The sequence below is a fragment of the Aythya ferina genome (assembly GCF_964211825.1).
Source record: "Aythya ferina genome assembly, chromosome: 2".
In the NCBI taxonomy this organism is placed as follows: Eukaryota; Metazoa; Chordata; class Aves; order Anseriformes; family Anatidae; genus Aythya; species Aythya ferina.
In genome coordinates this window covers 14431572-14459474 of record NC_140297.1, presented here as the reverse complement: position 1 = coordinate 14459474, position 27903 = coordinate 14431572, and the positions used below count along the sequence as shown (strand labels likewise).

The following is a 27903-nucleotide window of genomic DNA, read 5'->3' as shown; positions in this document are numbered from 1 at the left end:
AATCTCTTAACAAAGCAGTTACACCATGTAATTACCAATCATAAATGTAATGTTAACTCATACTTTAAAACTGTTTTTAAAGTTTATGTTGTGGTTGAGACAATCTAAAGAGGGTTGGTATCCACGTTCACTGCAGTATCACAGAATGGTTGAGGTTGGAAGGGCCCTCCAGAGAGAGATCCTCTAGTCCAACCCCCCTGCTCAAGCAGGCTCACCTCAAGCACGTTACACAGGGTCACACCAGGCGGGTTTTGAATATCTCCAGAGAAGGAGACTCCAGAGCCTCTCTGGGCAGCCTGTGCCAGTGCTCTGTGACCCTCACAGCAAAGTTCTTCCTCATATGGCAATGAAACCCCCTGTGGTTCAATTTATACCCATTACCCCTTCTCCTGTCACTGGCCACCACTGAGAAGAGTTTGGCTCCATCCTCTTTATGTTGTCCCTCAGGTATTTATAGAGGTTGATAAGATCCCCTCTCAATCTCCTCCTCTGGGCTATCCAGGCCCAACTCCCTTGGTCTTACCTCATAGGACAGATGCCCCAGTCCTCATCTCCGTGGCTCTGTGCTGAACCCTCTCTAAAAGTTCTCCATCCCCCTGCAGTGTATGACTGCAAAGTTTATACAGTCAATTTGCTGTAGCAGCTGTTTTCACCATAGCAAATTTAGCCAACATTAGATCTGGATGTGTGCCTTTTCCCTGGATTGAATCTTTTTTGAGGGTAGAAACACTGTTCTCAAACAACTTTTGCCATTAGCTCTTGCTGTTTGGGTAGATCAGTTGATTTCACAGAAAGCCATTCTGTTCCCAGAGCCCGCTCTCCCCTGACGGAAAGAAATAATGCTCCATTTCTTCAGCAAACATTTTAGCTCTAGAAACACTCAAGCCTTCTCCTTGGTCTGCTGTGTTTGCCATGAGTGCCCTAAGGATTGGAAATGGATTTTCCCTTACAACACAACTGACCTCTTACAGCAGAGGTCTCACCATCCTATTTTAAAATGTTTTGCAGAAGAGGAGAAACAGCTAGTGCAAATATGTACAGCAGCAATATCTGCAGGCCTCAGGTCAGAGCCCTATTATAGTGGTACAGTTGTACCAGTTCTCCTTAATAAATGAATGACAGCAGAACCTCTGCTGGATATTCACCCAAAGCCAAATACATGGAAACTTGTACAAGTTATTCGCATTTCTGCAGGTATCATTTTTATCAATTTCTTTTAGTTTATTTTTCAAAGTCTTCTCTTGGGGTGATGGCTGTTGTTGCAGAGTTTAATGACCTCGCTGGCTCTAGGTAATAATGTTCACATGCAAGTTTTTCTCGAGAAAGGTGGTTCACATCTACCTTTGGCAATGGAATTTGTTATGCTTTATCATACATGCTTCACTGCCAGAGAAAGGGCTACAGAGATATCAAAGAGATTTTCCAAACATACTGGTGTAAAATAAAGGTGTATGATTAAATCAGAAGGTAGGAAAAGCTTCCTCACAACAAGGAGGGCAATAACAAAAATATCAAAGCTGTGCTCTGAAGTTTTATAGAAGACTTTAAATCAGGCCAAACCATTTATTTGCCTACCTCTCTACCCCTTGCAAAGGTTTTGAAAATAGGAGATTTCAGCTACAAAATCTAGAGTCTGACAGAATCAGTTTACAACAGATGATGTAAAAATACTCATTCAAATGCCTACCTCTGCTGAAATTTTAAGAAATATAAAAACAAGAGGTTATATGCATTTACTACGCACTGCATGTAGACTTAAATATATTTAGGACAGAGGAAAATGTGATTAAAAGTACCTATATAGACTTCATTTGTGGTTAGGATATGGGTCTACTTTTACCTGGCTCTTGGAAAAAATCTTCATACAAACAAAAAAAATGCTTGACTACTTTATAATGATTTGTGCAACTGCACAAGAAAAATTGTGTATAGATGAAAACAGAAAATGTCAGTAAATGGGTGCTCCTTGCAAACTGGCACAGTAGTTAAGTATCTAGGTCACTTTTTAGATGTTACTTATCTGGGAGGTTGGACAGATGCCCAATGAAGTGAAAAACAATTAATGGAGTTGCTGATATAAAATTAATCCTAGTTCAATACCGAGGAATGTTGTAAAAACAGCAGCTTGCTTTTAAAATGCACACTTGATTGGGTGATAAACCTATCGCATTAATAAAATCTCTTCATAAGCACAATGGCTCTGAATCTTTAGCAATATAATGCAAAATAAAGGGTATTTTAAAATAAAGAGAGCAGAGCTAGTACCTGATCGGGTAATACTTCATTTTAGCTTGAATCAGCAGATTTTTTGTTCATTTCAGTTGGTAATGTAGCAAAAAGCATGGTTGGACCTGACAGTATGTTTTCCATGTGAACCAACAGAAGCTATTCTAAATTCTTTTATTTGAAGCTGCTTACCTAAGCCAAAACACAAACAAAAGAACAGCAAAGGAACAACAAAAGCAAAGTAAGTAATGATGGAGTTTACTGCAATAAATGTGATGGGGGAAAAGAAGTAAAACCTGCTGTCTTAGCCCAGTATTGAGTAGGAGAGGTATGAAATGCCATGGGGTGTTGGGAGCGCTATGCCTGGTTCTCATTCAGTTCCTGAGGCTGAATGTCATCGTATGAGAAGCAGAACTGACTGAAGAACACCGTGCTTCACTGCTGGGACTTGAACTGCATGTTTACTTCAGACTCAGTGGTTAGTGGATGCACTAGGTGGAGCCAAACTGACAGAGACCTTAAAGTGCAGCCCGCGTTGCAGAGAACTACCAGGAGAACTACAGCAACATTTCTGGACCCACTGCTGGAGACAGCATTACCTTAATGCCCAGACAGATCAAACAGTAAATTGTTTCACATTTAAATTCTAGGTATTTGGTGCTGAATGTGGTGGCTGGATCTCTGTGTCAGTGTGTTCAGGCTCCCAGCACGGTATGTGAGTACTCACATTAATCCACAAACATTCATAGGAGCAAGCATGGGAAGTCCAAGACTGCTTTGTCCACGTTCCTGGGTGAGTTTGATAATTGCTTGAAGTCCTATTTGTTTCATCTAGAAAATAGTCATCTAAAACGTAGGTATTCCTATGTAGTTTTAATTCCCTCAGTGCAATAACAGGCAGCATTTCTGCACTGCAGTCTGTGGCTTTCTGAGGATGGAATTATTTACCCTTGGCAGAGTCCATTTCCTTCCACTGAATGTACAAGCAGTTTGGAGAGGAGCTAGAAGAGGACAAGCCTTCCAATACGTAAAGTTAGTTGAGATACATCCCACAACAGAGTTACCTTGAGCTTTCTCAAGACAGATCAGTTTTTCATGGAATCACAGAATCATGAAGGTTGGAGAAGACCCCCAAAATTATCTGGTCCAACCATCCCCCTACCACCAATGTTACCCGCTACACCATGTCCCTAAGCACCACGTCCAACCCTTCCTTGAACACCCCCAGGGTGTGAGAGTGATGCTGTACAGATGATGGACCCCGAGTAGCGTGGTCGTTAAAGACTTCCTAGGAGAGGTAAGGTCGAGTATTTTTGGACAAAGAAGGAACTGAAGGCAGGTCCCACATGTCAGGAGGGTAATCCTGATTCTGCCATAGATGCTCTACAACCATGCCATGGATTATATCATTTTAAAGGGCTTCATGGCAAGTTTGATCAGAAAGCTCAAGGCAGGTTTTGCAACTCTGGTTAACTGAGACCCCTGGTGGTATCAGGCTGGTGGTCTGGGCTCTGAGCTGGTCACACAGCCTCACCAGCCCTGTGAGGACTGGAAAAAATGGTAGCTGTTAACAAGAGCAGAACTATAGTCATGTCAGGTGCTCTTAATTTTAAGAAGTGAGGTTATCCAAGTTCATTCATATCCCATTTTATGTAATGAAGCCTTTCTTTAGATCTGGCCTTGTTGCACTATGTTTTGTCAAATATCTGACCGTGTTCTCATTCATTTTTCTACTTTGGTGAACCTGCATAGAAATACACAAGACTAAAGTACTAAGGTATCCGTGGCCATTAAATACTAGATAATGATTATTTTATTTCAATTTTCTTTACACCTTCTTAGCAATTAACATGTTTTACCTTTCTTAGCATAAACCCATTTATGGGTTTAGTAAAAACTTAGGTATTTCTGAGTAGTTCTTAACCTTTTGAATATATTCTAGAAATATTTTATGGATATTTACAGAAGGGAAGAAAGCCATCTGGGGGCAATTGCATAACAATATAGACAGGGTTTAATCTAATGTGATTCTGCAACTCTTGGGAAGGAGTCAAATGTTGATTTGGAATTCAATCCCATGATAAGATTCCAAAGTGGTGTTAATATTTTGCTAAAATGTTGGATTTTTGTCAATAAATTCACTGTCAGCAATAGTATGTAACTGCATTTGCTGTTGCCTGTGAAAAGGTCTCACAGTAAAAGCTCTAAATCTTTACCAGATTATTTTTATTTATTTTCTTTTTTTAAGGAGGAAGGCTTAAAACTGAATATTGCACAATGTACAAATTGTACGTTGCAATTGCAATGAGGTTTCCCAACCTATATCTCAAGTCTAACCCAAATAGTTTATTAGGATTCCAGATGACAACTTCAAAAGTTGTGTTTTTCACGTGAATAACATAAATTAATAATCAGTACAGATCTGAAAGCATTCAAAGTTTTTTTGTCTTCATTTGCAGTACCACTTGCCACTGATGCTGGCAGCTTTAGGACACATGTGATTACTTCTCAGTGCAGACAGAAATCTTCTTGTTATCCTGCGTTTAAGCATATGCGTGCAGTCTTTCCAGTAACACACACCATTTTTTTACTTACAAAGTTGTGTTACAGGTGCTGCTTCTTCCATTCCGTGTGTTTATGACCCATGCAACCCTGTCTGGAGTCCAGGGGTTGTTTTTGTGCTCTTGCATTTTCTGGGCATTACCCTCTGCATCTCGTCATTCTCCTCACTTTTATGATCTGGCAGATTGGATTTAAATTGCTGTTGTTCCTACTAATGCAAATCAAAGTATTTAACTGGTGATGCCCAGTACATAGGGGTGCAGAAACACAAATTAGCTCAGTGAGATAAACTGCTGTGGAAATTTTCCATGAAAACTGGTTTTATATTTGGTCCATATAGTTAAATTACAGACATTAATAGGGTTCCAAAATATATATGCATTAAATATAGGGCTTCAGGATACTCACAGAGATACTGGTGGAAGTAACAGTAACATAAGAAGTTAAGAAACTGAGCTCCTTAGCTGCCCAAGAGAGACAGGTACATACAATCCTTCTCCCTCAGAAAATCCCACAGACAGAATTTATCTCTACTTGCAACCCTTCAGCACCTCGATGCTTTCTTCCACAGTGCTTTTTGCTGTTCTATAAGGGGAACTGGTTAGTGACAAAGGCAGCTGCCTCCTGCTGTGACTGGCTAAAAATAATTGGTTTGTAATGGACTAATGCTTTTTCTTTAAAAAATAAAAAAGATGCAAGAGTTTGTGTAAAGGTATGTTCGATAATGCTTAGTTAAGGGCATCCATGCCTCCCATTGTGACATGCTGCTGTGATTTCAGAATCTTACATCTATGAACCTTCAACCTAATTCCTCTTCTTACTCTACCTAACAAGTTCTTGGATGGGATGTGAATAACCTCTACATGCTGTGCCAGCAGTGAAGTCCTGATACGTTTGTATCCTGCCTAAACTTCCTGTGTAATGTTTTGGGAATGATTGCCATACCAAGATAATTCTGTAAGTCACATGGAAGTTGTGCTGAGTTCGATGGCCAGTGAGGACAGCACATCTTTATGTGCAGAAGCTTTGGCTGAGAACAGTGTTGTACTGTTAGCCTTGCGTCTTTTATAGGGATACCATGTGAAAAGTTGATTCAAGTTGTGCAGTCCTTCTCTGTTTCAGGCCTTACTATGGTTGAGAGAGAGATGGGGTTCGTGTTTATTTAGACCAAATGTTTGAACCTGCTTGTTCTTCAGCCAGATCAGGTTTTGTACCACCACCGTCTGATAGCTTGTGTTCTACTCCTGCCATCCATTTGTTATCCTTGAAAAAGGAGGAAAAAAAATAACCAAAAATCCACCATAGGAATATTCTCAAGAAATACAGACATGCTAAAACCAAGCAGTGGTTGGTGGAGTGAGGAGCAAGGAGTGAATAGCTCAACGTAATTCTGCCCATGCTACATCTGGTCAAAGCCCTTAGAGTTATTTGGATTCTCCTCACTGACTGACCTTATGATTCAGTTTTTAGCGATGCATTCGTTATTCCACAGGAATAAATGCATACATTTACTGCTTGGTGTCTGCAGATTTGTATGTGGCATTCAAGCATGTGTAAAGGCAGGATATTGAGCACTTGCAGGCAGACAGTTAACTCGGTGCTTGTACTTCTCTTTCATCCTGTGTTTGCTCCTGCGGAGCCTGGTTCTGCAAGGCTTTTTCTTTTTTTCTATTTTTTATTTTATTTTATTTTATTTCATTTTATGCACTGTTGTCAGTGGGAGTGCGTGTGCTGAGTGGTATAGATCAAACTGAGTCTGTGAGCCCTAGCACTCCATATGAATGATAGAAGATGTATTTTGCATTACTGTCATCTATAAGATGTTCTTTTATTGGCTACACTGTGGCCAGCAGCATGATTTATCCTAAACGCTATGCCAGCACATATTTGATGAGAAAAAGTAGCCACCAACAAATAGGTGTCCTTTAGCAACGTAGAGAATCCCATGCAAGTCGCAAATTCTTAACATGTCTCAGTCTAAACAACTGGGAAAATTATTAAACAGCTAAAGAAAATACTGTGCCATCATTATGGATAAATCACCACATTTAACCAGTGAGATGGACCTTTAGTAATGCTCCTATGGTCAAAGATAACAAAGGTTGAGGTTAGGGGCTTGAATTGTATAATATATATATGTGAACTTGTATAATTTGAATGTTTCAAGTCCAAAGACTGCATTTCTTCAGCTTTAAAGCTCCAAGGGGTAACTCTGAAACCTGATCTGAACTGCCAAAGCCTTCCAAAGAATTTTGCATTGTAATCTTGCACCAAATTCTTCAAATCACGCAATTCACCCATTGCAGAAACAAAAGCAGCCTTCTTTAATTGTGCTTTTGCTATTTACTGAAGAGATCTTGCTGCTGTTTTAGAAGTTCTATAATAAAACGTAAAGAAATTGTGCATATGCTTGTATACAGATGTTCTGCTCTGAATTATACAAGATGTTTTTAGAAAATAAAAGTGAGGTCTGTCATCTGCTTTTTCAGCCAAGCATATCTAGCAGAGCTATAATTCACAATCATATGTTGTAATATGCTTTCATTTTCATCATTAGAACTTAATAAATTGTCAAAATGTGAGACAGTTCCAAGTTCCTGAAATGTAAAAAATGATGTCTCTAAATCCTTTTCAGTTAAGTAGCTTTAAAATAAAGGGACAGAGTCATCACTGAATTAGTAAGTTATCTTTAAAACAGCGTTGCTTTTGTAACTGCAACAAAATTATGCTGCAATAAACCCAGTGATGCAGTGAACTGGGCCAGAGAAAAAATGCCTTTCTAATTCATGCACTTTATGTCCTGTAGCACTTCCCCCTGAAGGTGTTTCATGACTGATAGAGGTATATCAAAGAGGACATTTTGGGAAACTGTTAAATGAAGAGTTCCAGCAGAAAAGGGCAGCATTAACTTAGAAGGAAAAACGGCAAGGTAGATCCTTATCTGAGATAAAACTGTCTTCAGTAATTGTATTCTCAGTTATTTAAAGTATAATTCAGACTAGGTTCTTGCCAATATTAGTCAGCAGTTTTCTACAGAAGTTGCTGTGCTGAGTCCCCTGTTCAACCATAGATTCCTAGATGCAGCAGCAGATCTTAAAGCCTTCTGGCTTGCCAGCTGCTACAATTCCAGAGCTGCTTGAAGGACTGCAGAGTGGTGAAAATATATAATTACCTCCTCTTAAACAGTTTGAAAAGTATTCCCTGTTTTTTTATTTTTATTAAAAAGTATCTTTAAACAAGCCATTTTGCCTTTTGACTATTTAGAACAATTACACAATGGTATTAATGTGATTTTGTTACTTCTCAGTTTTATTTACATGTTTGCCAGGACAGTCTATTCTTTATTTTACCATATGGTTCTGTTTCTTTATCTGCTCTGGCTCTTGTCACTTTTAACTGTGTGAAATGGATTCACAGACATCCAGTGGGAAGTGTTTGTAGGTCAGTGACTAATTTTCCCAGGCCCATATTGCAGACTCTGGTGATTTAGACTGACGCTATTTATAGAGAAAAGATGACCTTTTTTTTTTTTTTTTAACCTATGAAGTTACACTTTCGTGTTGGCATTTCTGCAGTCAGCTGATGTATCTGCTTGTTGAGTGATGATGACAGCAAAGTTAATATGCTACGCAAGTGGCAAAATGTGTTACAACATACCAGAGCTTGTTTCACGTTGAACGACAGGTACGGGCACTGTCTGCATCAGGCAGCATTAGTGTGCACCTCAAGCACCATGATAAGGTAGAATATCTATGATGACAGGATTCTGCCATTTTATTTACTTGGTCCCCTTTTCTATGACATGTGAACAACTTGCTGTTTTCAGGATTTTAGACTTACAAATATCGTTTGAGATAGTGAGATATTACTCCTGATGCAGTGAAAGGGATCTAAGAAATGGATGAAGGGTTTTTGAATGTCTTGCACGCAGTCTACAGAGGAGCAGAAAAGTGAATTTGGGTTCCTTGACTGCATGCAAATCAATGGGTTGTTATTCTCAAAAATAAAGCAGGCAGTGCTGCTATCCCTGTGGTGACATAGTTGAAAATATAGAAAATAAATAAGCAGAAAGTTTTGTGGCAAAATACAGTTTAAACTGTATTTCAGATCACTCATGATGTGTCTGTCTGACAGCTTGCTCATAGCAACTGAAATGGAAATAAACTTCACCTGGCTAAAGGAGGCAGCCTTCTCTTTTTTTTTTTTTTTTTTTTTTTCCCTTCACAGAAATGGAAAGAGATTTTAAAATCACGCTGGCTCTTCCTTTTTGGAGGAAAAATCTTGAACATTGATATCACTCCCATTTTCCAAAGAGGCAGAAAGGAGGACTCGGGGGAACTGGTGAACCTCACCTCTGTGCCTGGGAAGATCCTGGAAGCAATGTCAAGGCACATGCAGGACAAGGAGGTGATCCAAGAGTGCCAGCAGAGCTCTGCCACCAGCCTGACCAGTCTGGTGGTCTTCTATGATGGAGTGACTGCATCAGCTGACAAGGGAAGACTGACTGATGTCATCTACCTGGACTTCTGCAAGGCCTTCAACGCGGTCCCACATGACATCCTGATCTCCACACTGGAGAGAGATGGATTTGAAGGGCAGAGCATTTGGTGGATAAGGAGTTGGCTTGAAGGCCACACCCAGAGAGTGGTGGTCAATGGCTCTATGTCCAGGTGGAGGCCCTCAGGGGTCTGCCTTGGGACCAGTGCTGTTTAATAGCTTTATCCACAGCATAGACAGTGGGATCGAGTGCACCCTCAGCAAGTTTGCAGATGACACCAAGCTGAGTGGTGCAGTTATAACAGAAGGGAGGGATACCATCCAAAGGGACCTGGACGAGCTTGAGAAGTGGGCTCATGTGAACCTGCTGAGGTTCACAAGTCCAAGTGCGGGGTGTTGCACCTGGGTCAGGGCAATCCCAGTCATGAGGGCAGACTGGTAGAAGAACTCATTGAGAGAAGCCCTGCAGAGAAGGACTTGGAGGTTCTGGTGGACAAAAAGCTTGGCGTGAACCAACAGTGTGCTCTTACAGCCCAGAAAACCAATTGCACCCTGGGCTGCATCAACAGAGAGGTGGGCAGCAGGGGAGGGAGGTGATTGTGCCCCTCTGCTCTGCCCTTGTGAGGCCCCACTTAGAGTCTGGCATCCAGGTCTGGGGCCCCCAGCACAAGAAGGGTGTGGGGCTGTTAGAGCGGGTCCTGAGGAGAGCCACAAGGATGATCAGAGGGCTGGAGCACCTCTGCTATGAAGAAAGTCTGAGCTGGGGCTGTTCAGCCTGAAGAAGAGAAGACTCCAGGGAGACATCACTGAAGCTTTTGAATACTTAAAGGGGGCTTATAAAAAAGATGGAGAACAACTTTTTTGTCAGTCAGATAGTGACAGGACAAAGGGGAATGGTTTTAAATTAAAAAAGGGGAGATCTATAATAGAGGTTAGGAGGAAATTATTTGCTCAGAGGGTGGTGAGGCCCTGGCACAGGCTGCCCAGAGAAGCTGTGGATGCCCCATCCCTGGAGGTGCTCAAGGCCAGGCTGGATGGGGCTTTGGGCAACCTGGTCTGGTGGGAGGTGTCCCTGCTATGGCAGGGGGGTTGGAACTAGATGATCTTTAAGGTCTCTTCCAACCCAAACCATTCCATGATTCTGTGGTATGGGAGCCTTAATTTTAACTCTGAAGGATTGGTTATGTCCCTGGTACTTTTTTCATTGAGAGGGAGAGGACTTTGAAAATCATACACTGAGGTTAGCATTACTTTTGTAGTCCAGCCTTTTCTTTCAGAGGGCACTGGGACCAATGTGCATTGATAGCAGACAGAATTCACTGTTCAAATAGAAAAATAAAGGAAAGCTTTTCCCCCATTTAGGTGAACAGTTTTAAATTTTACATTATTTTTCAAAGGATGGGGTATTGCCTAATCTCTACAGGATCTGAGAAGGTTGAATACAATATTTATGAAATACACGCTCAAACTGACGTATCTGCTATTTTGTTAAGTGCATTAATTCATTTTTGTGTGTGTGTGTTTTGTTGTTGTTTTGTTTTACCTCTGTTTCCATTTTCTGTATTTTCCAGGCATATGCACAGAAACAGGGGATTTGTCTTGAGGAGAGTAATGTTACAATTCTACAATTCTAAGTGTGTTCCTACAGGTATTCACAATTGTAGTACTCTGCTAAAGATCAATAAGGCTTATGCCTGGACACTTCTCTGCTGAAAGCTTGAACACTTTAAGAGCTTTAATTTTCATACTGAGAATTTCCTCACTTTTTTGTTTCACCTTGTAATTTGAAAATTAACTGAGGAAAGTCTATTTTCACCTCTATATAGAAGATGATACTAGAAATTTAATCAGTTTGAGAATGTGTTTCATGGGGGCAATTCTTGAGATGAGTCAGTACAGTTCACAGCACTCAGCTTGGTTCCCTGTCTCTGAAACCTTTAACTTTTCTTTGAATCAGTTCTTCAAACACAGCTTTGCACTATTCTAGTTAAAAAGGCTGGTCTTCTAGGGAACTGATAGCTAAAGTAAGATGCTTCCCTGACGCTTTCCTTCATATAAAGGGCTTAGCCTGAGCATATCTGTGTACAGTGAGCTATACTTCTAAATACTTAAATTCCTTGCATATTAACATATTAGCTCATGTTACACGCAACTGTTTGCAACTACAAGCTGCCATGACTGATACTCAAAAGTGCTGTGTGTTGAGAGTTGGGTGAAAGTTTATTCTTTCAAAAATACATATTTTTAAGATGAATTTGAGAATAAAATATGTCTGAACATGCTAACCTAAGTTTCTGTTCCTGGTTCAGTTCTCATTCCTTGCATAAATTGCGAGCAGCTTCATTGAAACTGAAGGAGTTACCCTTGCCTAGACCTGTACGAAATCAGAACACATTAACAGATACCTCTTTACAGAGCAGGATCTTTCACAAGCAGAAAGAAATAAAACACAGTAGCTTCTTATTCATACTCCATATAGACTCTCCAGTTGGCAAAGCTCTTTGTGGCAGCACTGTCTGTTTTTACACATTATTTTGTTTTGTTTAGTTAGGCTTTGCTATACAAGGGGTTTTATTGTTCAAGAGGAGGCAGTTCCACCCTTGCTAGTAGTCATCATGCCATACTATTGGATAATTATAGCTCTTTACATGCCAAGATCTCAGACCAAGAAAAGGCAGCCAATCCTGATATGGGAAGACACACACTGGCACAAAAAAAAACCCACCACCACCCACAAAAAAAACTAGCTAGAGAGACAATGAAGAGAGAAAAACAGAGAGAGACATTGTATGGGATTGTGCTGTATCTGCCTATGACAGTAGCATCAGGGGCAATGTTGTTTTTCCCCAGTAGTTTTCCAATATAGTTACTCTATTCACTGATGAATTAAGACTATGTGAAACTGTGCCAAAGCTAATCCAGTCAAATTCCACCCAGATGGTTAAATCCAATTGCCTGTGCCTTCCCCCACAAAAGCTTCCCTGGTACAGTTTGCTTTGTTCCCGCTTTCCTCCTCTGCCAAACTGCAGCTCTGCACTGTGCGGGTGATCTTCCCTCATGCACAATGCCTGGGCTTCTGACTGCCTCCAGGCACAGATCTTAACTTGTTCCATCCCTGGAGAGATACAACAATAAAGTATGAATGGTTAAGTGTATATATAAATATTCCAGTATGAAATGTTTCACCCAAAACAATGATCAGCCTTTCCCTAACTGAGGGATACTCTCTATTTCTGCAGTAATTTCAGTTTGGTGAGAGAACTGGCAATAATACTCCAGATAATATATTATCTGGCTATTATGTATTATCCTAGGATTCTCCAGTTGTCACACACTTCAGAGCAGGACTGTGACTTTGTGCCCTAATTTACTGCCTAATTTACTACCTCTTCAGTAGCTGGCAGGAGATTAACATCCTAATTCATGCACGGCAGTTAAATACATATAGTAGATAGCCTGAATTTTGCCCTTTGCATTCAAAAGAAATCGTGATTTACTCCATGTACTGCTCTCAGAGTCAGAAAAGCTGCTTACTCACTAAGATACAAGAGTGCTGTTCACCAAAGGGCTGCCTTCAGTTGACGAAAATCCATTTGAAATGTTTTCAGTTAGGTAACACTGAGCAGGAACTCCATAACTTACACAATTCTTGTTAAGTCTTGTTAAGACCTGTGACTGGTCACTGCAGGATCACTCTGCCAAGTACTACAGAAACCTCCAGCTGCCTCTGATGACAGCATCATGGTTGGGGTAGGCATAGGAGGGGCTCCAGATAGCTTGTGACATGGCTGAAAAGACATTTTTTGGCAACCATTGGAAAACTTCCTTCAAGAAAGAGAAGACTGCCTTAATCCTAGAAGACTCAACACCCTAAACAAAGAGGGAATGTGCCCCAGGAGCAGTCCACCCGAACCCACAGGGGTGGACATCTAAGTGAAGTCTGAGCCGTGATGGGTGAACGCATCCTCCAGAGGAATGCAAAGACTTCGCCTTCCTGGTTGGGTCAGAATCAAGTAGGAAGAACTTGCCTTGAGGAAGAAAGTCTTTTGCTGCCACTGAATTGGGGATTGCAGCATAAGTAACAAATAATAATAAAAAAAAATCAGAGGGTTGATAATTAACATCCCTCAGCTGTTCATCACTGCTGTGCTAGTTAATATTCTAGTCAAAATAAATTTAGGCATGATTGTAAACAGAGGTTAGGGTATGATTCAGTCGACCAGCCAAATCACTTTTCACATTTGTACATAGGAATGTTCATTTTAAGCTTTCCTCTAAAAAAAATCCCATACAACAATTAACCCTGAGATAAATTTGGCAATATAGCATCTTAGACTTCAATGCCTAAATTGTTAGTAGGACTCCTATTAAACATTAGGTGGCAGTGTGGGGAAGGTATTGTATGACACAAATTTCTCAGAGTGAATCTGGAAGACAACCTAGAGTCAGAACATCTAGTTGTCACCAAACTTTTATTTTAAATAATTTAATTTTATTTTTTTAACCTGTGTTTCCCATATCATTATGTTTGCAGGCAGAAAGTACTTTGGGGTTAAAAAATATTTATCACTTCTTTGTACCTCAAATAGGTAAAAACCTTTTCTAAGCAAAACAGTGACCTACATCTTCTACGTTTGTTGATGATGTACCAGGAAGACTTCAAGAACAAAATTTAATGGGTCACATTATTAACATTAAACCTATAAAAGTACATCGTCTGCTGTATAGTGGAGATGCTACAGATTAAAAAATATCTTTATGCAGGAAGAAGCCCTTTGTAAACAGAGGTAGCTCAGCACTAACCAGCCTTGGCCTTAGTTTTAGGTGCTTTATGGCGTTCCTCAGCTGATGCATTAAGTCCCTTGGGAGGACAAACTCATGAAAATACATAACCTTAAACTTAAAGGACAGAATGGTCTCCAAGCAAGGAAAGACACAAAAGATCGTCTTTTGAAACATGACATCTAAGCAAGTCATGAGGTACAGTGAACTGTTCTTGCTTTACGGTGCCAACATTTATCAAATAATAATTTACATTACACACTTGATACAGCTGAAATAAAGTTGTCACAACTGAAAACCAAACATGCTTTCCTGACGTATTTCATTTATTTACTTGTCTCAGCGCTTAGATACCAGCGTGAGACCATTACCCTAGAGGAGTGTTCCTTTTCCTTGACCTTATCCTTAAGTAGGCATTGTGGCACCTTTGCCATTAGAACGTACTTCAGCAAGCTCTTAGGGCAAGAGGAGGAATAAAGGCATATGAAAAATTCAGAACAAGAGATTGCAAGCAGGAAAATAGGTTGCTACATAGTGATTACGTGGTCACCACTGGTGATCACAAGTATTAAATATTTTATATTTTAAAACATTTTTAATGTTTACCTTTAAAGTATATGGACTGAAGTTTAAATCATTTGTTTCTAATGAAAAAAATATTGTCTTTAGTTTATCTAGTTAGATAAGAAGACTTTGCAGTTAACCCATCTCCATCATTATGTTGTTGCCTGGTTTGTTTCAAAGATTATGAAAACTGAGGAATATGTACAACATAAAGATTTGACTAAGGATTTGTTATAATAGATTTAGAGATGTTAGAAGTCCTGTGAGGTGTGAGCTAGACATTTTACTAACATTTTATTTTTCTATTTTATGTATCCTAGGATAGATTTGATTCTTGCAAAGTTGTTTTTGATTTTTTTTTTCAGATGACTGCTTATGACCATCTGTGAGTTAATCGGCTCTGGCGAGGTGAGCGCGGTTTATGCCACGTCCTAGTCTGAGCAGAAGAGTGGGCTGGCAGCGGGCTTGGGAGCAGCTCCAGCCCTCCAGCTGAGGAGCTGGGTATGCCTGATGGTTGCAGAGACCTACGTGGTGGTGGTGGTGGAAAGGGATAGTTGACATTACATCCTACTATAGGACAATATTTCTAAGGTACAGCACCAGCAAATGCTTAATTTCCTTTTGTTTGGACTCAGGCTACAGAAGAGACTAACACACAAAAGATACTAAACATATTTTTCATCTTGCATTGCTCAAACACAAAAGGACAATGTAACAAACAGCTGTACATCGCTGCTGCGGGGTATCGCAAAGTTATTTACAGAACCCCATCCACAACATGTTTTTTAAAATGTTATTTTTCTTTATTGTTTTGTACCCCAGCAGAGTACATTTGTATCTAATAAACATTGAAACACTGAAAAAAAATATTTTTTCTTTGCAATGTGTGATCTGAAAAAAAATGCGGTATGAAAACTTGAAATCTTTCATGTAATTATCCAACTTGGGGCATTATTTACAAAGACACAATTGTGTCTCTGTAATCGAATTATCAGTGAAACCGTTTGACTACCATGACTCAGACCTCCAGTAGTCACAAGATTTGCTTAGATTATAAAGATTAGAAAACAAAACTAATGAGAAACATCCACAGTCTCCATCGTTAGGATTACTCTGATACTGGAGAAAGGGATTTTGACTGGGAAGGCTCTGAATACATGGTAGGGGCACATCACCAGTCGGTTGCACGCTCTCTGTCCACTCATCTATGACCAACAGTGGAGTGGGGAGCTGGGGATCAGCCTCTTCTCACAGATAATTAGTGATAGGAGTAGAGGGAATGGCCTCAAATTGCACCAGGGGAGCTTTAGGTTGGAAATTTGGGGACATTTCTTCTCAGAAAGAGCAGTCAGGCGTTGGGACGGGTTGCCCAGGGAGGTGGAGGTGTCACCGTCCCTGGGGGTGTTCAAGGAGAGGTTGGACGTGGTGCTTGGGGACGTGGTTTAGCGGTTGGACCAGATGATCTTGGAGGCCTTTCCCAACCTCTTCAACCTTTATGATTCCATGATGCTCTGAATTCCCGAATAAGCCGAGGACACACCCCGCTGCGGGGGGTCACGGGGCCGCTGCCGTGAGGGGACCCCGGCGGGGCAGCACCCGAGGCGCAGCAGCGGGGCTGTGCGGGGGGAGCCGCGGCCCTCAGGGCGTGAAACGCCGCCCGGGATCCTCCACCTCGGCCCCGCCGCTCCCTTCGGCCATCCCCGTGCTTCGTGTTCACCTCACGGAACCCCACAGGGGGCTCGGACCCGCCCGGCAGCGGGCAGGCGGCAGGCTCGGGGGCCGCCCCTCAGCCCCCGGAGAGCCGGGCACGGCCGGCGGCCCGAGCAGGAGGCGGCACCGCCCGCTTGAACCGGAACCGCTTGGCGGAGGCCGCCCGGGGCGGCTGCTGCTGCTGCTGCCGCTGCCGCTGCCGCTGCGGCTGCCGCGGTGCCGAGGGGGTGAGGGGGGCCCGCGGGGGCGGAGGAGGAGCGCGGCGGCCCCGCCGCCCGGCGATGGGGCTGTGCCTCGGCCGGCCCTGCGCCGCCCGGCCGCGCAGCAGCGCTTAGCTCGCCCTCCGCTGTCGCAGCCCTCGCCGCGGGGCTGCCGCCTCGGATGACCCAGCGGCGGGAGCCGCCGGCGAGTGCAGCCGCAGGGCGCCGCAGCCGCCGCCTCTCCCCATCCTCCTCCTCCTCCTTCTCCTCCTCGCCCATGGCCGCCCGCCGCCGCCGCTGCTGCTGCTGCTGCTGCTGACCGGCCGCCCCTCGCCTCCTCCCCGGCCGGGGTGGGCTGGAGCCGAGAAGATGGGGAACACCACCTCCTGCTGCGTCTCCTCCAGCCCCAAGCTGCGCAGGAATGCCCACTCCCGGCTGGAGTCCTACCGCCCCGAGGCCGATCTGAGCCGGGAGGACACGGGCTGCAACCTGCAGCACATCAGCGACCGGGAGAACATCGACGGTGAGGGCGGGCGGGCGGGCGGCGAACCCCGGGGGGCTCCGCTCCGCTCCGCTCCCCCCCCTCGCTCCCCGTCCCCTCGCCCTGCCCGGCCGCGGTGTCCCCGCGTCCCAGCCCCGGCCGTGTGGCGCCGGGGTGCGGTGCCCGAGCCCTGCGGCACCTCAGCAGGGTGCAGGGGGAAGCCTGGGCTGGGCTGCGCGGAGCCGGGCCTGTCGCGACTGTCGCCTGTCGCGCATATCGCCGGCGGCGGGCAGAAGCCGCAGGGGATGCTCCCCCGGCCCCTCAGAGCAGGAGGAGCTGAACCCCCTCAGGCCGTAGGGGCCCCGGTTACCGGCAACACTGACCCCACAGCCTCACCTGGGGAAGGTCAGCGGCGTCCCGGGGCAGTGCCTACGCCAGGAGGAGCGACTTTGCCCGCCAGGGTTTTTATTTTTGTAGCTTATGTGATGGTGGTTTTAGTACGGTTCTGTGCTAAGCCAGTTCCTGGCACTGGGGAGGTTGTGAAGTCCCTGGTAGCGGATGGGTGCCCGCTCTGGGTAAGGTTATTTCTCCGAATTCTGGAATTCGGTCCTGGAAATCGGAATGTTTTTCAGATGTCTTCGCTGCACGCAGCTGAAAAAATCAGAGTGTAAGAGGATCAGTAGGTGGAAAAAAATACATAATGGTCTGCTCTGAGAAAGTCAGGGAAATGAAAGAAGCAATTGTTGAGCTCTGAATGATGAATTCTGCCAGCAGCAGCGTTGTCCAGCGTAGCAGCGTGCATCTCTATCCATACCGACAGATCCTGCAGTAAAGTTTTTGGTCAGATCAGTGTGGGTTTTGTGCCTTGTTCTTGATGCCTTTTTTTTTTTTTTTTCCTCCCCTGGATGGGAGAAGGGCATAGGTGAAAATAGTAAGGGCACATGTGCTTGCTAAGGTGTGCACACAATGCAGATAACTTCCTGTAGCTTAGTGATTATATCAAGAAACAATCTGTGTTGGGTGGTTGTTTCGTGTGTTGGACCAAGGCACGTGTCTGCTCTGTCTCTCTTTAAACTGTGGTATGTTTCAATCCTGGGGTGGGATTTTTAGTGTTCTAACAAGTTACATTTTGTATTAATAATTTTTGAACGTTTGTTGTTGTTGTTTGTTTGTTTTTTTGTGTGTGTTTTTGCTTTTCGTCCAAGACTGCTGTTGGTGAAGTGCCATGTTTTCAAATGGGCAAGCTGTCTGATTCTTGAAAAGAGCAAACAATTGCAAGTTTCGTTTTTGTGCCTTGCTCTGATCTTGCTGCTCTTTATGGGTAGGGGCCAGGAAATAACTTGTCACTGAGGAGACTGGTGGTCAGTAAATGCCTGTAGACATGAAACAACTGGAGAGAGCTGGGTAAAACAGCTCTTTGGAGTGTGCTTTGTTGCAGAGCTGCTACCCTGGAGTCATCCTCACTGCAGGTCTTTTAGTCAGAGATGGCAGGCTGATTGCTAAGGGTAGTAAGAGGATACTGTGTTTCTGAAATTTTATTTCTTGTTAGACTGCCTGTTATGTTTTCATGGTCAGGTTGCTTGAAGTTGTACAGCACACACATGTTCACAGACGAGTCATGGGGGTGAAAGAAAACTTCTTAACAGGGAGCCATAATGATTTTTTTTAATAATTTTACAATTACATGAAGATATTTGAACAATGGAAGAACAATGGCCTGCTTATCTGTGTCATGCAGAGAAAATGCTGGATGCTGATTCCTTGATATTACCACAGATCATGAACTATTTCCAGGAGTTTCTCGAATTGCAAGTGTTTGCCAAATGTTCTTTTTTTTTTTTTTTTTTTTTTAAGCAAGTGATGATAGCAACTGATGCACTGAATGAGAACGTTTCTGACACTTTACTTCATATTTATTTTTCCTGCTGCTCTTCAAATGGGAGCCCTTCCATCCAGCCCGGTGCCAGTGACAGAGGCTGCCAGGCACAAGAAGTGCAAATTCACGTCTCTGGCGAGCCTCTGCTCTGCGAGTGCTGCTTCCAGGAGCTGAGCAGTCATGGCATGCAGCAGCTGAGTTAACGTGGTTCATGTGGAAGTTGCTTTCATGCTCATGTTCAGCAAAAGTCGTGACACTTTTTTTATTTTGGAGTGGGTAAAGCTGCTTGAATAGAACAGGAACTTTTAAAGCCTTTAAATCACTTGTGGGCCGTTTCTGAGTTCTTAAGAGATGGGTGGTTTTCCTTGTTGCAGACCCTGGTTCTGGGAGTATCAGAGGGAAAGGGGAAAAAGAGGGAGGAGTGACCCAGCTCTAACAATGGTTTAAGTGGAACCGTTAGTAGTGGTGGAAGTGGAACTGCTTGAAGTTTGCCAGTGTTAAATACCTTATAAAGAAACATTTGTCAAATCTGCTTTCAAGGTCATGCCTTTAAATCGTCTCATCTGATTCAACCCAATCCAGTAGCAGCTTTTCAAAGAATGGTTGGAGGAGTTCTGCTTCCTTAGGAATGGGTTTTATAGCAAGATATTATCTCTGTGTCAGTGGTACCTTGTCAGAAAATCTCCATTTCTGTAATGCTTCACAACTGTTTATGAAGTGATACCTGAAAGAGAAGGGAATTTTGAAAGAAGATAGAATGGGAGCAATTTATCAAATGACTTATGCCAGAGAATGTTAATGGTGGATTTATCTCTCTTTTACGGTCTTTTATGGTTTTTCCTAAAATTTCTAAAAGGTAACTGACTTCTTTAAGACTCCACACATGCCCAGTTGACTCTCTCGATAATGTGTAGTCCTCAGGATGCCTTTTTTTTGTACAGGCTCATGATAGCAAAGACCACCCAGCAGATTTTGACTTTTCCCTCTGGAGACAGAGGAAGAGGATGATGGTAACATACAGTTCAGAGGTTACCCACCCTTGGCAACCTGCTCTGTTTGATGATGATTATTAAGGGGCAGCTTCAACATTTTTCAGTACTTCACATTTAAAAATCTACTTCAAGAAAATTCTGGTGGTAGGTTCGAGGTTTGCAGGCTCCTAGTTCCTTTAGTCAACAGGACATTGCTTTACAACAGTGTTGATGACAGCAGTAAGTAGAAGCTGTAGAAACCTTGACATTTCAGGTTCTGTGTCTCATTTGTGTGTAAACATCTGCATGTGCATGCCATGGAAGTGGCTGGGCTGCGTGTTTAAATCCTGGCTAGCTGGAGGGCTGCGGTGCGGGCTGCACTTCATTCTGTACCCCAGCAGCTCGCCCAGCCAGACCCGCTGCTGCCTTATCTCGTGCAAAAGCTGAGCTGGAAAAGGGGGCTGTCAGGCGTGATTTCCCTGTTGGGGGCATGATTTCCATAGTAAGCTTCTCAAGTAAGGAGCTGTAGGGACGGGACACAGGATATCTTGCCACAGATAAGATGGCATGAAGCGAAGCTGCTCTACCTCATAGTTAAATTGGGCAAAATGAGGCTAGCTGGAGAGTTCCTAGGCCATTGTAAGGGAAGATGGTACTTAATGATTACACCCTCCACCTGTCTCTTCCTTCCCTCTCCCCCCAAAAAAAGACCCTATGATTTTTTTTCCTCTTTGTAAACTCCTGCTAATGTCACTAGGTCATTTTTCATTGCTAACTCAGATAATGTCATCCTGTGCAACTGGGCATCACAGATAAACCTCTTCAGCCCTTTTCATCATGTGCCAGTCATGTTAATTTTTTTGCTGTATAATGCACAGACTACTAAGACTGGACTGTTTTTTTTTTTAAAGCCCTTTTTTGTTCTTTTATTTATTTTTCCCCACCCTCTTGAAAATAGCATGTGGGAATCCCTGAAAAGAGATTATTTAGCATTTGTATATCTCCATCTTCAAGAGCTAGGGCATGATGGGTTGCATGTTGTGAAGGAAATGACTTACAGTCACAGGAGTGAAGATAGGAGCACTTAAGAAGCAAATTAAAGATTAATAATCTGTTTTGCGTGAACATTCCTGGTAACATCTGGATCATAACAAGATAGCCCTTCTTTTTTCTTTTTTTTTTTTTTTCTTTAAAAACAAATAGTGTGGTTTACAGTCTCTTTCAATAATCTTGCTCCTTTGGCCAGAATGCGTGCACAGAGGTGTCCATACACTTTCCAATACTGTTGTTTGCGTTGTGCTCCTAAACACTTGTCAGAGGTCATGCACCGGAGTACCACAGCAACCTGGTGCATTAAAAATCAAAAAGAACCTGCCATGTCCCACCTCACCAGGCTTCATCATATGCTGCACACTGCATGTGATGCATACGTACCTCACAGCTTTCTTTTGTACTTCACTGCCACCCTCATCTGTTCGCTGGGGTGTTCCCTGCTCCTCAGAGAGGCACCATCGTGTTGTATAAACCCTTCCTAAAACCTCACTTTTACATCATTCACATCAAATCAGTTAATTTACACCCTTTATGAAGTGAGTATCTTAATATTTAGCAGCAGAAGGTTTCAGATGCACGCATGCTAAGGCTAATCATATTTGAACTTGCTGCTAACTAATTTTATTAGGGCACTGCCATCTGATGAAGACTTTATTTGAAAGTGAGTTACACGAGATCAACAGTCTTGGCTGAGTAAATTGATACTTGAAGTAGAACGACATGATTTAAATTATAGATATTTTCATATATATATATATATCTGAAAATGTAAAGGACTGCCATATTTTGTGGTAGGTTTTTTCCTTAGATTTTACATGCAGTAGGAATAATGTATTAAAAAGAAACAGAGCTGCAGATCTGACTTATTTGTCCAAAAAGCAGTCCTGCAAGTTTGGCACCCACATGTGGTGGGACGCTGCTTCCTGAACCACATGAGATGCTGGGTGCATGTTTGCTGGGTGCATCTCGCACCTTCCCGTGAGTACCACTTTCTCTCTGCTGTCTGCAGTGAGTCACGAGCTTGGAAGGTGACTAAGTGGGAGTACCCAGCATGGCTGTAGTGGCTCTTGTTTTGCCGGCCAGCTGCAGATCAGGCATAGCCTAAGTACCCTCCCTCTGTATCTTTGCAAGCATATGAAATACCTTTTACAAACTGACGGTATAAATGCTGAACAGCCTTCCTCTGAGCTTGCTATGTACAAGTGAATTGGATCACTTTAGCTACTTTAATTTTCCTTTGAACTTGGGTGATTAGAGTTTCTTAAATCCCATTAGTTTTCTGTGTGCATTCTGATATATGGGGTGATCTTTTTTTACTGTGTCCTACTGAATATCTAATACATATATTCTATAAATCTTTGAAATGTATGTGAAGTGATTGTAAATGCTAATAAACTTTTAAAAGTTAATAATTTGTTATTTAGACAAAATATACCTAGTAGTAGGCTTAGGTATTGCCTTCACTGGAGTAGTTACCAGTTCCCGTGTATCTTCTGTAGCAGTTTTGTCTCCTTACAGTCCAACTTTGAAAGCAAATACTCCCAAATTGCCAAAATGAGCTGTTGGCATATTTTCATGTTCCTCAAGATTAAACTTCTTGCAGAAGTTGACCAAAATTCAGAGATGGATTTGTTTAGCTCAGCTTAAACTGCTCCTGTTGCCAAGTAGGTAGGCCCAATGTGCCATCATAACTCCCCCAGCCAGTTGTGTTTGAGCATCATCAGCCCTTGAGTTTTATCTGGGAGAATTAACTAAAACTCAGAGTGTTCCCTAGCCCAAACTGGGGAAAGAACAGGAGCACCGGTGTCCTGAAGACTGGTCCTTGGCTAGTATCGAAGGCAGCCAAGGAGCTGTTGTTGTGGTATTAATGAGAAATCATTAGTGAAAGCTGGTTGGAGAATTTGCTTGAAATCCTTTTTATTCTTGTTTTTCTTAACTGATGTTCTTTACTTCTCTTGTTATTTCTTTGCAAAGGGGTGCTGTTTCTGTTAAGTGTGACAATGTGACAGTCGTACTGAAACACCTCTGCTACCCCATCAGAGATGCAGTTTGCACTGCAGAATCACCCTCTTGTCTATAGCTCGTGATGAACAAAACATTGACAAAAGCAATGTTTTGTTACTGAGCGGCACTTTACTGCTGTCTTTGTTAGAGTAAAAATTCTACAGAAAACTGTAGTATTTGAATGCTAAGACAAGTTTATGGAGCGGAGCTAATACTGAGATTAAAAATTGTGTTTCACCTCGTGTAATACTTGCCACACTCATCTCCACTGTGCTTCTTCAGGGGAAGAGCATCTGCACTGGCATCTCTGTGGATTCATTCTCTCTGCAGAAGTCAGCCTTCAATTACTCATTCATAACCTTCTTTGAAAAGTAACACCACCCAGCTTTAGTTTAAAAACAAAAAATAAAAACCAAACAAACAAAACACCAAACCTTTGAGCTCAGGCTATTTGCTTGTTAGTTTCTTTGTCTGCAGAAATGATTTCATACATCTGTGGCTGAGATCCCAAAGATACCAGGTTAAAAGTGAAAAGATTTACTTTCAACAGCATAGAAATCAATATGAGACTGTGTTGAAATTTTGAAAGCTCCTTTTCTTTGCTGCATTGGTATTTCAATAAAGGTGGGGGTTGATGAGTTGTTATTCCTGAATCCACGTCTGAACGTTTTTATAAAGCCAGGCTACCCCAAATGTCATGTATAAGGGGCGTTGTTACTAAATGAAGGTGTGGAGCTGGTGGTACAGAGATCCTACTCTAGTTTTGGAGAAAAACTAGCAAATTATTGGTATGTTTAAAGCTGTTCCTGGTACATAGTTTATCCCTGCACACGAGTATTGTGAGGAGGGCTATGTTTTTGTTGCCGTGTTGTCGTGTTATGACATCTTACCAAATACTTATTACTCTCTTTGTTCCTGGAAAGAATGCGTTTCTTTCAGATACTGAAAGTAATACTGCGTGAGGAAGAAGCTATACTTGATCAGGAAAGCTGTTTTGAAATACTGCCCTACATCTGTTTGTGTCTGAACTTCCTAGGGAGAGGGCAATTTAGAGATCACAAGAGTATGTGAGGCTGTGCATGTGCAGTGACTGGCAGGAGTTACTGCAAGCTTCTGTGCTTGCAGTTTTTAGTCTTTATTAATAGTTCCATTTTCTACCTCATTTTGTCCTCTTTTCTGCCCTTCATAGGGAAGGAGGTTGCAGTACTTGAAGATCCAAAGTTTGGGAGTTGTACCTGGTCCTGACCAGGACAGGACATACTTACCTGCTTTGGGAGCACGGAGCTCACAGGCTGCAGTCAGGGAGCTTTACAAGCACTGATTACGTCTCTGAGCCACTAAAATGTCTCTGAAATGATGCAAGTTGTGTAAAGACCTTGAAGAAGGCCTCCCAGAATCTGAAAGGAATTAGAGCTGTGACTTGTGGGCTGACGGTCAGAGCTTTACATCCCGTCTGTTCTTGTCTGTGTGTTTTACCAGCCTGTGTACCACTGAGATCCAGTGACCTGTGGTCTCTGGTGTCTGCCAGCCCCCACTTCCTCCTCCTCAAAGAAAGCTGTTAAAATAACCAGTGTGGCATACAGGTTAGAAGAAAAAGAAGTGTTATGATGAGGAACATACAGATAATTGTCATACAAATTTAGATTTCTAGATGGTTGGTTATTTTACTGCTGTAGGATTGCAGTCTCTGGTATGTCACCTAGTATCGCACCTGCTATGAGTCAGGACATTTATCATCTATTCTGTTATCTATTTGTTCTGTTTCCTTTTTATTTTGGAGGATTTTGGAGCAGACTGATTTTCATTAATTAAATTTATGAAGCTATATAACTGAGATCAGCAGAGACAAATTCAGAAGGGTGAGTCTGGTTACTGCAGACCGTTTTGCCTAGTCATTCAGAGCATTATTCCACTGTATACTTCGAGAGAGGAAAAAAACAAACAGTTTCAGATCCTATCAGCAAGGATTTTATTTCTAATTGCTCACACAATTTCAACTACAGCTGTAGGCAGGGCCTTAAAGCTACGGGATCCCCAGGCTCATGAAGTTTGTTGAGAATGATCTGACATGAATTTGAAATTCTCTCCTCTTATTGCCATTAAAATAGGTAATGCAATTAACCTCTTGGCATAGGATTTCAAACCATGTATCTAGACGACTAATGTTACTGACTATTAAGTAGTAATCAATCGCAGATTTATTTACGTCTGAAATGAATGTTTCCTGAAAAGAGATTCTGAAACCAAGATAGAGGAAGCTTTCTTCTGATGACTCTTTTGGTATTTCTTCCTACGTGGTTCGATGTAGTGGATTTGAAAGTCACATGTTAAAATAGGCATCAAGATAAAATGCATCATGAGGAGTGAGTGATGAGATCTTGGGCACGTCTCTGCCGTAGGCCACGTGGCCACCCCACCTGAACGCTCCTGTGTAGCTCTTGGTAGCACTTCCTTCTCCAAGCTTTTTGTTGTGGCTCTTCCCACCTGACAGAAATCCATATGCATTTTATTCAGTCAATGGACGTTGAAAGGGGGTAAACAGTTTGGAAGTGCAGTTAGATTTTAAGCTTTCAAACAGTGTTGCCTGCAGCTAAATGTCCTCTTTCCTTTTACAATAATTCATTTGCGATGCTCAGTGTCTGCTGTACTGCAGATGCACAGTTATCCTCCCTGTGCCACACATAGGAAGAAATTGTTGTTTTACTGGGAAGTGTGTGTACTCTTTCTGGGGTTAGGTAAGAGAAGGATGCCTTTAACTGAAGTGGTCCTGGAGATCTAATCTGTGCCAAAAACAGTGTGCAGAAGGAGAGCTTTAACTTACTGTTTTTGGGAAAAAAAAAAAAAAAACAAACAAACCAACGCCACCTTGGAAAGCTAGAACAAATAAAAAAAATTACAATTCTTTATTTAAGCAGTGATGTGAATTCCACATCTAGGAGCGTTTCCACTTGGCAAAATGGATATTTAAGTGAAAGGGATGCTGCCAAGTTAAATTTAACTGGAAGCGAATGTTTTGTGAAAAGTAAGCTTTCAACCTCAAGTCACGTTGAAAAATATTATAGTAAACAGTTATTTTTATAACAAGTGGTTGAATCACAGTTGATGTAACCCAAACACTGCAGCATTATGTTACTACATGGGAACCTGAACCTACATTGAACAACTGCTCTTACATTTTCACATATCTGGTTGTGGGGGTTCCTTCTTTATTTTTAACTTTTGACTATAAACTTGCAGCCCAACAGCACTGAAGTTATGTGTAGGTGTGGGTGGTAAAAGGAGAGAGCGTAAGGGAGCACATCAATGGTTCTCTTACCCCCTGATTTTGTGTGGATTTACCTCTAGATGGGTTCATACAGATAACAACGTTTGTTACTCTAGAACAAAATGCACATAAATACTGGCTTCTACAGAGCGATTGCTGAGGACGCAGCGAGGTGCAGAGCCTGGAAGAAGTCACAGCCCCAGGAGGTTTGGTACGAGAAGATGGGAAGGCAGCTGTGCAGACCAGGTCCGGGCAGCTCGCTGCTGGCTCCCTTCCCCTGTTCCTGGAGGCAGCTGGGGAGCTGGGTGGTGTGAGCCCAAACACCGGGTTTGTCTTTGGGCTGTCTGTGAGCTTTAAGGGTTGGCCCTTGTGGCTTCTTTGGAAATATAAACCAGGGATAGGTAGCAGCCTTTTTTTTCCACTTGCTCTTTTTTTCCCAAACTCTTTTTGATGTTCCTTAGTGAAATACTTATACCTAAGATATTTGTATTCAACAAATATTTTGGAAAATACCATTTAAAAAGTAAAATATTACTCTCTTTTTTTTTGTTTTTTTTTAATCATATTGCTGGTATAATCTTAAACAAGCTTTGATCTGAAAGAGAAAAATTTCATTTCAAATACTGCCCTCCTCCATCTTTTCAGCTTTAATGAGACTGATTTTTCTGCCTTCCCCCATCCCCTTTTTTGTACATCTCTGCCACAGTCTGCAGTACTTGCCTCCTGCCAGTGCTTTGCAGCTCTGCTTTTTTTTTTTTTTTTTTTACCCCAAACATACCCAAGTTCCTGCCTCTAATCTCATTGCCTTTTATTTGACCCCTTCTGTTCTGCTGTGCTTTTTGAGCTATGAGAAGTGAACAATACATACAGTGTATTTCTAGGGCAGGGGTGGTGTGATGATTGCAGGATGACATAACTTGCAGTGTGAATTTCAAAACCCTGTTTTATATTTTGTCATGTTTGCATTTTAACATTTGCTGTGCATTCCTAGTTCCTACCTCCTCCTGCATGTTTTACAGCCAAGCAGATAAAATAAGCCTTACTGTTTTAGATCAGCACAAGTTACCACATATAGGTAAGATACCTATAGTTTTTTTCCTGTATCTTTGCACTTAAAGTGGCATTGAGTGTGTTTTTTGATCTTAATTTTCATTTTGACTTTTGGAAATGTGTGCTTTTTGACGAGTTTGTGTCCTGGATTACAGTTTGGGATTACGAATACACTGCGGTGCTTGAGCTGTAATTCTTAAAATACAGGCTGAGGCTGTGTAGATTGTTTCTTCCCAAATAATAGTGGAATACATATACACTGCTTTTGTCTAAATAAAAAGCTGCAGAGAGATTTAGTTAGTAACAGTATTAAGATTTGCAATTCATGGAAGAAAATTCTTGATAATTAGCATCTCTGTAATTGATGCTCTGCCCGTGCTTCAATGTGTCCAGCTGTATGTAAATCTTCTCCAGCTACATATTTGTGCATTTCTTTCCCCATGTAAATGAGGAATCTCCTTGGTTTCTATTTGGGGATCGGGACCCGATGGATTTGGCATTGCCTAATTGAAAGGCAGGATATGTTGCCAAGAAAGGATTTTCCTTCTATTCAGGGAGCGGGGCGGTGTGAGCTCCGAGCTCGCAGGCGTTTCCGTGTGCTCCCCGCCTCGGGGGCAGTGAGCAGGCAGGAAGGTTTGTAGTGCTGCCCCGGTGGGTGTCTG

General features: G+C 42.4%; 1 protein-coding gene across 2 annotated transcripts in view; it reads left to right on the top strand.

Annotated features, from left to right (window-relative positions):
* The first annotated feature begins 16531 nt into the window (after nt 1-16531).
* The window catches only part of CCNY (cyclin Y), a 123523-nt gene continuing 112151 nt past the window's right edge, over nt 16532-27903 (top strand). Inside the window, exon 1 of one of the 2 annotated variants that reach the window (XM_084507945.1) lies at nt 16532-17064. In XM_084507945.1, coding sequence (XP_084364071.1) covers nt 16911-17064 — 154 coding nt within the window. In that variant the 5' untranslated portion in view covers nt 16532-16910. The remainder of the gene's footprint in view (nt 17065-27903) is intronic. The other variant, XM_084507947.1, reaches the window with a different exon arrangement.